Source organism: Primulina huaijiensis, chromosome 7, assembly GCF_012295235.1.
Source record: "Primulina huaijiensis isolate GDHJ02 chromosome 7, ASM1229523v2, whole genome shotgun sequence".
In the NCBI taxonomy this organism is placed as follows: Eukaryota; Viridiplantae; Streptophyta; class Magnoliopsida; order Lamiales; family Gesneriaceae; genus Primulina; species Primulina huaijiensis.
Genome location: NC_133312.1, coordinates 20,603,979 through 20,613,805, shown reverse-complemented (window position 1 = coordinate 20,613,805; position 9,827 = coordinate 20,603,979). Strand labels below are relative to the sequence as shown.

General features: G+C 37.3%; 1 protein-coding gene across 4 annotated transcripts; it reads left to right on the top strand.

The window, feature by feature from the left end:
* Positions 1-9,816, top strand: LOC140980810 (ISWI chromatin-remodeling complex ATPase CHR11). 4 transcript variants are annotated; one of them, XM_073446862.1, is made up of 25 exons: positions 2-278; positions 819-944; positions 1,032-1,138; positions 1,947-2,059; positions 2,144-2,241; positions 2,335-2,514; positions 2,600-2,821; positions 3,339-3,473; positions 3,658-3,940; positions 4,142-4,215; positions 5,935-6,155; positions 6,248-6,335; positions 6,420-6,513; positions 6,605-6,793; positions 6,914-6,945; positions 7,037-7,110; positions 7,193-7,282; positions 7,357-7,426; positions 7,503-7,557; positions 7,636-7,694; positions 7,765-7,930; positions 8,312-8,490; positions 8,595-8,810; positions 9,382-9,486; positions 9,573-9,816. In XM_073446862.1, exons 1-25 carry the CDS (start codon positions 81-83, stop codon positions 9,588-9,590), a joined length of 3,192 nt encoding a protein of 1,063 aa, XP_073302963.1. In that variant the 5' UTR covers positions 2-80; the 3' UTR covers positions 9,591-9,816. The 4 variants fall into 4 exon arrangements, with proteins under 4 accessions (XP_073302962.1, XP_073302963.1, XP_073302965.1 ...); XM_073446861.1 differs by having other exon boundaries at positions 1-278; positions 7,503-7,694; XM_073446864.1 differs by lacking the exon at positions 2-278 and adding an exon at positions 334-541 and having other exon boundaries at positions 7,503-7,694.
* Positions 9,817-9,827: the final 11 nt, after the last annotated feature.

Genomic DNA, 9,827 nt, shown 5'->3' with positions numbered 1-9,827 from the left:
CACAATTTTTTTCTACGCTCTTGATCTTGTTCTCCCGGCCAAGTGTTCTTTTAGCTAATCGAAGTCTTTCAAACCCTCGAATGGCGAAATCCTCTCGATTGAAGTACTCCTCGGACGAATCTACGTCCAATTCTTCGGAGGAAGAAGATGCTGCCAAGGATCAGCTCAACGATGAGGAAGATGAGGAGGAGCTCGAAGCCGTAGCTCGTACAACCGATGATTTTGACGACGAGGAGGAGGACAACTCCAACGCCGCTGCTCAAGAAGAAGAAGAAGTGGTGCGAAATTTACGCCTTTTGCCTTAGCTATGTGAAGCGGGGGGTGGTTTACATGTGACACTGAGGTCTACCTGAAATATGGGTGTCTGAATTAAGAAATGGTGTGAATGAGTACTTTGTCCCAGTTGATTTTTTTTTTTTTTGTGGCGATCTTTTAAGTTGCGGGTTAAGGCGTGTGAAACATTTGCTGAAAATGCAATTTGGGTCTCTAAAGCGCACCAAGATATGTGCTTTAGACCCAAAGCGCGCACATCTCATTAAAGGTTTGTACCTTGCATGTCTCTGGGCGCAAAGGGATAGCCAAGGCACAAACCTCGTGAACTTTTAATAACTGTGGTTTAATGTATTCGATTATTTATGTTTCGGTCAGGGAATTTAGGCCTTCCATTTGTTGGTTACGTGAAGACAAATTATTTAATGGTTTTTTTTCTCCGTCCGCTGGTTTTTGAGCTTCTTGCTTGCCTGCGAGATTGAGAAGATATCTTTGCTAATTCTTTGGGTATTTTTACTAGTTTGTTTATGGTTTCTATGGTTATACAGGATGAAGATGTTGCAAATGAAGTGTCCAAACGTGAAAAGCTCCGGCTCAACGAAATGCAGCGGTTGAAGAAGCAGAAGATAAGAGAGATGCTAGAAGCCCCGAATGCTGCTATTGATGCTGACATGGTTTATTTTGTGAAAATAGTTGTTAAGTAATATAATCACAATATTGGTTTATCATCAGAGATTTTTCAACTGGTCTGTTTTGAGCAGAACAACAAAGGAAAGGGTCGATTGAAATATCTATTACAGCAGACAGAGTTGTTTTCTCATTTTGCTAAGGGTGATCAGACCTCCTCTCTGAAGAAGGCAAAAGGAAGGCTAGTGCCAAGCTCATATTTCGTCAGAGCGTTTTCTGGTGTGCCAGTGCAATATAATATCGATACCATTATTTACGTGAGATATATAAAGTGGAAAAATTACTACGTGAGCCGTACATTATGAGAGAATGAACGGGAATTCTTTTGTTCATTTGAAGCTCTCTTTGAATGGGAAAATTTACTCAACTCCTGGATTTACTCTGAATCATTACGTACCAACTATCTAAGCAGAAATCATTAGTTGACTCCGACACCTCTTAGTCCAGAAGTTTAGGACTTCTAACATGCTCATTAGACAAACTTTCCTATCGAAAGTGCTGTGTATACATATCCCCAACTTGGTCAATAGTGCTGCAAGAAATCGCCTTGGTGCTGCCATTAGCTACCAGTTTCTCCTTCTGAAGGGATTAAAATTCTAGTAGGAGAGCCGTGAGTCATCAAATTTATTATATTTGCATGACGTGCATAATGTATAGAATGATGATATATCAACTCAATGCTAGAATTTTGCATTCAAAAGATCCTGACACTTTATGGAAATTGCTTTATAACACTTGCAGAAAATATTGCATGATTTTGAGGTTCCATGTCAGATTGAGATTTGACATTCTGTGTTTAATGCACACTCATTTTATTAACACATAAGTGGGGATGTTCAATTAGGAAATCGTGGAAGATCTTGTAAATCAAAAGAACATATTTGGATACACCACTGAACTATCATCACAGGGGACCCCCAACAAAATATTTTAAGTCAAGGACTGGGAACAAGCCATAATGTGCCTGTGTTCTTTGATTGTTTTTGCAGAGGGCGCCATGCATCAAAGATAACTGAAGAGGAAGAAGATGAAGAGTGTCTCAAAGAGGAAGAAGAAGGTCTTTCTGGCAGTGGAAATACAAGACTTGTGGCACAACCATCTTGTAAGACTGTTGTGCTTCATGGGGTGGTATTCCTCTTTTAATTTCATGAATTTGTGTTCATAACCTTGTCACTCTTTCTTGCAGGTATTCAAGGAAAGATGAGGGATTACCAATTGGCTGGCTTAAATTGGTTGATAAGATTATATGAGAATGGCATTAATGGAATACTTGCTGATGAAATGGTAGGAAATGAACATGAGTAAATATGTGCCCTCACTAACTGCTGTAATATTTTTTATTTAATTGATGATGTCCTTTTTTCCTTTCAAATTTAGGGACTCGGTAAAACATTACAAACCATCTCTATTTTGGGATACTTGCATGAGTTTAGAGGGATTACAGGCCCTCATATGGTTGTTGCTCCTAAATCTACACTTGGCAATTGGATGAATGAAATCAAACGGTTTTGTCCCATTTTGCGTGCTGTGAAATTTCTTGGAAATCCTGATGAAAGAGTATGCCTTCAGTACAATTGAGATATTCGATTGTCTTATAGATGACCTAATTTACATAATCATCTCACTAATGCTCAATTTCCAGAGATATATACGAGACGAGTTGCTAGTTGCTGGCAAGTTTGATGTTTGTGTGACAAGTTTTGAGATGGCCATTAGAGAGAAGTCTGCTTTGCGCCGATTTAGTTGGCGATATATCATTATAGATGAAGCTCATCGAATCAAGAATGAGAACTCGCTTCTCTCAAAAACGATGAGACTTTATAATACCAACTATCGGCTTTTAATAACAGGAACGCCACTTCAGGTACTTTTTATATATTTTCTAGTTCTTTAGGTCCCTTGGTAAATTTTTTGCCCTATACTTATAATCCAGATATTTTGACTGGAGTATGTATTTGTCAATTTTGATAAGTATTATGTGAATTATCTGATCTTTTGTAGGTTTTTATCTGGCATAGCTCCTACGATCAATTTTTGTTGATTGTTTAATATGATTTTGTAGTTCTGTATCCCCATGTCTCTATCTCAAATTTCTCGAGTTTTTTATTCTGAAGGGGATTTGTAAATCTTATGTAACTTTTAATCTTGTTCCAATTCTTGAGGTATATCAGATATAGGAAAAATACCCTACAATACATTGCAAATCATCTCAAACTGCTTTACTCTTTGGGGGTAAACAGGGATATTATCTGTCTTTTATCAGCTCCTTTCTTTTTCACACTCTTGTCATTTTTGTTTAATTTTGGAAGTCCGTGGTGTGCATCAAGTGTATTTATGTACTGATCTAGGTTCTTCATTTGTGAAACTGTATTTATATGCAGAATAACCTCCACGAACTCTGGTCCCTCCTTAACTTTTTACTTCCTGAGATATTTAGCTCTTCTGAAACATTTGATGAATGGTTCCAAATTTCCGGTGAAAATGATCAACAAGAAGTTGTCCAGCAACTTCACAAGGTATACCCTCAATTTATTCTTTAATAAATTTCATTCTATAAAAAAGTTAGTGCTCAGGTTTGATGAGACGTGAATTGTGAATTTTGAATTTGTTTTGAACAGTTTCTTGTAAGACAACATTTGATGATTTAAACCTGAAAATAAGTTTTTATTTTTATTTTTACTTTTTATTTTGTAATACGAGGTTCTTCGGCCATTCCTCCTTAGAAGATTGAAGTCTGATGTTGAGAAAGGTTTGCCTCCTAAAAAGGAGACAATATTAAAAGTTGGCATGTCTCAAATGCAAAAACAATACTACAAGGCATTGCTACAGAAAGATCTTGAGGTTGTAAATGCTGGCGGAGAAAGGAAGCGCCTGCTTAATATAGCAATGCAGCTCCGAAAATGTTGCAATCACCCATATTTATTTCAAGGAGCTGAACCTGGGCCACCTTATACCACTGGAGAACATCTTATAGAAAATGCTGGTGTGTTCCTATCACTATCTTCTGAAGAATTATATGTTTTTCCCATTATGATTGCCTCTTTCGTCTTTTCTTCATTTCATAAGTCATTTATCAAAAAATTTAGTGTGTTCCTTACAATGTCATTGGAAAGAGTGTTTCTTCCATCATGACTGCCATTTTTTGACTGTCTTGATTGATTTGTGAATTGTCTTGTCATTGCAGGAAAGATGGTTCTTCTTGATAAACTGCTTCCAAAATTAAAGGAGCGTGATTCCAGGGTTTTGATATTTTCACAGGTGACCACGCTTAAAAATATATATTTTTCTCTTCCGGTACTTTTTAATGTTCTAGTCATGTTTTATATTAATTTTTTTTCAATTTTATGCATGTATTTCACACAACTTATGAGAGCTCATTAAAAAAAATATCCCATAATAAGGATGTGTGGTTTATTCCTGATTGATTATGACGTTGTGGCTTGCCAAAATTGGGTTTAAGCATTGACTACCAGTGCTATAAGGAAGAAATATTTATCTCATGTCTCAAATGGTGTTTCAATATATATTTTTTAATGTCATATGATTCTTCATAAAGAAAATGTTTGACACTCATCTGTATAATCAATAATGAAAAAACATCTGTCAGTCACATAGTATATGAAGTATGATATAGCAATGCTATTTGTAATGCGAGATTGACTCAAAAGACTGTTAAATGGAAAGACCTGAAAATTTTGCTCTCACTTTTCTTATGGTTTTGTAAAGAACTCAAGAGCTCGACATGTGTGAGCTTCATCAAGTATTTTGGATTTTTCAAATACAGAAACAAATATGTTGAGGTGGTAAGAAACTAGATGGAAGAAGCATGTGTTTGTAATGACAATACACGTAGTGTGAGAGAGTTGTCTTAATCAGCACTGTTTCACGAAATTGTTGTTGGGGGTTTATTTTGAAAGCCATAAGATTTTAGAGTATACAAGGTAATGGTAAATCGGTCATAGTTATTTGCGGCGCTAGGGCGTAAGGCGAAGTGCACGTTTTACCTAAGTAAAGCGTATTTGACATAAATTTTAAAATTCAACATAATGTACATTACAAGCTTGAATCTTTGGGAAACTTTCTGCCCATAATGCTTTGCAGATATTATTTTTTTTGCTTTCTCACATACTGTTTTGCTCAAATATGCTGCACAAACAATCTTTCTGCGCGTGTTGCACATCTGTCAACCCACAAATATTCATACACAACTCATGCAAGGTTTGTCAACCCACAAATCTTTCAGTAGTTTGTATTCTTTCCTCAATTTGGTTGGATTTGCTCCCTCATTATTCTTTTTAACAACATTACAATGTGATTTTGAATTTGTTTACGAAACTTTTATCAGTTACTGTTCAAGATTTTGTCCACTACGTCATTTTCATCAGCAAAGCTTCGTGGGAGACGATAATAGGTATATTAAACAGGTATATGACAGAATTCAGAAAGAATATTACCTTTAGGGCGTGAATCTTAATTGATTTGAGGAATCAGCTGCACTTGGAGATGAAAATAGGTATATTAAATAGGTATATGGCAGAATTTAGAAAGTGATATTCCTTGAGGCTTGAGGCTTGAGGCATGAATCTTGAATTTGATTGAACGTTGAGGGCGAATAGCGCTGCACTTGGGTCTTGGGAGATGAAAAATCATGCATGCAGGGTTTTTTTAAAAATGTTAAATAGGTACGAGCTTTGCTAATTGGGCTTCAAAGTACTTGGGATTGAGTTAATTTTTAAAGTGGAGGCCAATTTGCTCAAGCGCGCGCTTCTGCGCCTTAGGATTTCTTCTTGCCTAAATCGCCCGCGATTGAAGAGATGCGCCTGTGTGATAACCCAAGCGCAATCGATGGGCCTGGCTGCGCCTGTCTCAGCGAGCGCCCATTGATAACTATGAAGTCGGTGTCTCGTCTTGCCATGTTTTTTCTGTTCTTTATTTTTCTGCAAATTCCCCTCGAATTCATCTTTATTGTACCAACAGATGACAAGACTGTTGGACATTCTTGAAGACTACTTGATATTCCGTGGATACTATTATTGCCGAATTGATGGAAATACTGGTGGAGATGATCGAGATGCTTCCATTGAAGCCTTCAACAGTCCGGGAAGTGAGAAGTTTGTCTTTCTACTGTCAACAAGAGCCGGAGGACTTGGTATCAACCTTGCTACTGCTGATGTTGTCATTCTTTATGACAGTGATTGGTGAAACTTTGCTGCTTCCCCTGTTTGTTTTTATGTCATGACCTATTATTTTACATTTGAACATTGCAAGCCTTGGTTGTGTTGAATGGCAGGAATCCGCAAGTTGATTTGCAGGCCCAGGACCGTGCTCATAGAATTGGACAGAAGAAGGAAGTGCAAGTCTTCCGTTTCTGCGCCGAGGTTTGTTTACTGTACCTACTTGGGTTTCAGAATGGGTCTTCCTCGTGGTGTAATCACTCTTAATTTTCTCAAATTGTTTTGCAGTTCACCATTGAGGAGAAAGTGATTGAGAGGGCCTATAAAAAACTTGCACTTGATGCTTTGGTTATCCAACAGGGACGATTAGCCGAGCAAAAGAGTGAGACTTTCTTTTTCGAATAGGCTTGCTTTGTGGGCCATGGCACAGTTATGCATTTGCTAGAAATTGGCAATTTTTTGTTCTGTTGCAGCTGTTAATAAGGATGAGTTGCTGCAAATGGTGAGATTTGGTGCTGAAATGGTTTTTAGTTCGAAAGACAGCACAATAACGGATGAAGATATAGATAGAATTATTGCCAAGGGAGAAGAGGCTACAGCTGAACTTGATGCAAAGATGAAAAAATTTACTGAAGATGCTATCAAATTCAAAATGGATGATAGTATGGTCTTCTTTTATTTAACTCCCTTCCCGGTTTACTAATCTAAATGCTTTTTTCTTGTTCAAATTCTGGCGTGTTTTTTAGTGATGAAACTAATTTATGTCTTTTGCCTTACTGCAGGTGCTGAGTTGTATGCTTTTGATGATGAGAAGGTATATCACAAGCTTAAGGCTGATTATTGCGGTTTTTCATTTACTTTCCTTGAGTTCAATTTTTTTCTGGTCCTTTCTTGTATGCGTGAAGGATGAAAAGTTTGACTTCAAGAAAATTGTGAGTGAAAATTGGATGGAACCACCAAAAAGAGAAAGAAAGCGGAAGTATGTTTCTTCTATTCTTGAAATTATGCACTCGGGTAATGTATGCTGTCGGTTGACGTGGAATTTCTTTATTTTCTGTCAGTTACTCTGAATCAGAGTACTTCAAGCAGACAATGCGTCAAAGTGGTCCTGCAAGACCTAAAGAGCCACGAATTCCTCGCATGCCTCAGCTGTATACGTCTCGCCTTCATTATGTTTGTAGATTTTATCCATTAATTTCTGTATCTGAATGTTTATTTTTATTAGTCATGATTTCCAGTTCTTCAACACTCAGCGTCTTAGTGAACTGTATGAGAAAGAAGTTCGTTGTCTGATGGTGGGTTCGTCTTTCCATTTGATTTCTCTTTTTATATCTGCTTTTGGTATCTGTCTAATCGGTTTCATGGCTTCAGCAATTACATCAGAGAAATCAGGTAAAAGACACAATAGATGTGGATGAACCTGAAGGTATGTTCTTTTATCGAGATGCCATTGTTCTATCAGGTTTTGTTTTGATATTCTCTTGGTATGTTGTTCTCTACCTAGATGTGGGGGAGCCGTTGACTGCTGAAGAGCAGGAAGAAAAGGAGCGGCTGCTGGAAGAAGTAAGTTTTCATTATATTCAGCGACTTCAACCTTCTATGCATGTCATAACCTGCAAACTGTGGTATGCAGGGATTTTCAACATGGAGCAGGAGAGACTTCAATACTTTCATCAGGGCTTGTGAGAAGTATGGTCGAAATGATATCACGAGTATCAATTCCGAAATGGAAGGGAAAACCGAGGAAGAGATCGAGAGATATGCTGAAGCTTTCAAAACCCGATATAAAGAATTGAATGGTATGCATTAAGTGGTGTTCTATTTTAAGCTAATTTTTGGATTTTGACGTACATTCATTTCTGGTTTGTTTTTCCCACCAAGGGTTGATAATTCTTTCAATTGTTTTGCTTTGTAGAATATGTATATTTTGAGGATAGGAAAAATTTTCTAGTGATGATGGATGATTCATTTTTCTTATGAGTTCATGTGGAATATAAGATTTTTGTTGAAATGATCATTACCTGCAAGGGGGTATTATATGTAAGTGATAGGAATGTGTCAACATCCCCTATGAACTGTTGGCAGGTTCCGTTTGGGGAATTATAAATGTGCTTTTGTGGTTTAGGCTTTCTTTCTCAGACTTGAAACATAACACCCATTTCTCTTGAATTTGGTTCTAGATTATGATAGGATTATTAAGAACATCGAAAGAGGAGAAGCTAGAATTTCAAGGAAAGATGAGATCATGAAGGCTATAGGGAAGAAATTGAACCGCTACAAGAATCCATGGTTGGAACTGAAGATCCAATATGGCCAGAACAAAGGGAAGCTGTACAATGAAGAATGTGATCGCTTTATGGTGAGGCTTCCAATCATGATATCAGCTTATTTGAAGTACATCTTGGATTTGATCTTCCTTTTTAATGTCTCAAAGTTATCATTCTGGTAAAAATTGTTCCACAGATATGTATGGTTCACAAGCTTGGATATGGGAATTGGGACGAGCTGAAAGCTGCCTTTCGCACTTCTCCATTATTTCGGTTTGATTGGTTTGTAAAATCTCGTACAACTCAAGAACTTGCAAGGAGATGTGACACACTTATCCGGCTGGTGGAGCGGGAAAATCAAGAATACGATGAGAGGGAGAGGCAAGCCCGTAAAGAGAAAAAGTTAGCCAAGGTATTCACTCTTCAAAAAAGTTAATCTTCACGCGACACCTATCAGATCTAGCCTAGAAATGTGATTTTTGTGGATGCGACTATTATGCTGATATTTGAACTGGTGATGATGCTTTATTTTTGGCAATTGTGTTACGTAGTTATTAAAAATAAGCAATGCACACGCCCATACTTGAGGGTTATTGATACTTGACCTTAGCGTATATATACATGTTAAGGTGCAGGCATTTGATGAGTCATGTGTCGTGGGTTTTAATAACATATAGGTGAGTCTTAATGCCAATGTGCTCTTGTAGCTTGTCTCAGTTGAAAGAATTGTGTATTTTAAATGAATCCGATGTCATAGTCATTTGTATTTACTTTGTTTTTGAAGAATATCTATTTTATCATTTTTCAGTTGCTTGTAAATTGTACTTCGTATTAAATGACCTTTTTTAATATAAATTTTAAAATGTTAAGTTTCACTTCAATAGCACATTCATCTCGGCTACGCCTTGAGCCTATTTTCTACGATACAAGCGCCTTAGTATGGCATGCATCTCTAGTAACTATGATTCTTTTGTTTCTGGCAGAACACAACCCCCTCTAAGCGTTCCGCTGCTAGGCAGGCTACCGAGAGCCCTCCTTCCAATCAAAAGAAACGAAAGCAATTGTCAATGGACGATCATGTCAACTCGGTATTCTTTTACATCGATTTCTCTTTGGTTTCCTCCACTTCATTAATTGATGTGCGGCTGACTTATAGCTGATTTATATTTGGCAGGGAAAGAAAAGAAAATGACGACAGATTGCATATTTTGGGAGAATCTTTCCTCTTATCGAAATGGGAATGCCACTTGGTCCCCAATTTTACGTACCTGTTTGGCTTTATCCCTCCATCTTTAGGGGTTATATCAGTTATGCATAACAGATCAGACAGAAATCAGCATAATCTTCAGTATATTACCAGTGCTAGAATGCATCCTGGTTCCTGGTGCCATAATTCTTAAGCACATGCAAGATTTTTTCTGTATTTGTA

What these genes read in the sequence shown, in the direction of transcription:
- LOC140980810 (XM_073446861.1), top strand. Translation starts at nt 81, where the DNA reads ATGGCGAAATCCTCTCGATTGAAGTACTCCTCGGACGAATCTACGTCC. An exon ending in AAAAGAGAAAGAAAGCGGAA is followed by an intron (nt 7,111 to 7,192) that starts GTATGTTTCTTC and finishes ATTTTCTGTCAG; the next exon opens with TTACTCTGAATCAGAGTACT. An exon ending in AAGAGAAAAAGTTAGCCAAG is followed by an intron (nt 8,811 to 9,381) that starts GTATTCACTCTT and finishes TGTTTCTGGCAG; the next exon opens with AACACAACCCCCTCTAAGCG.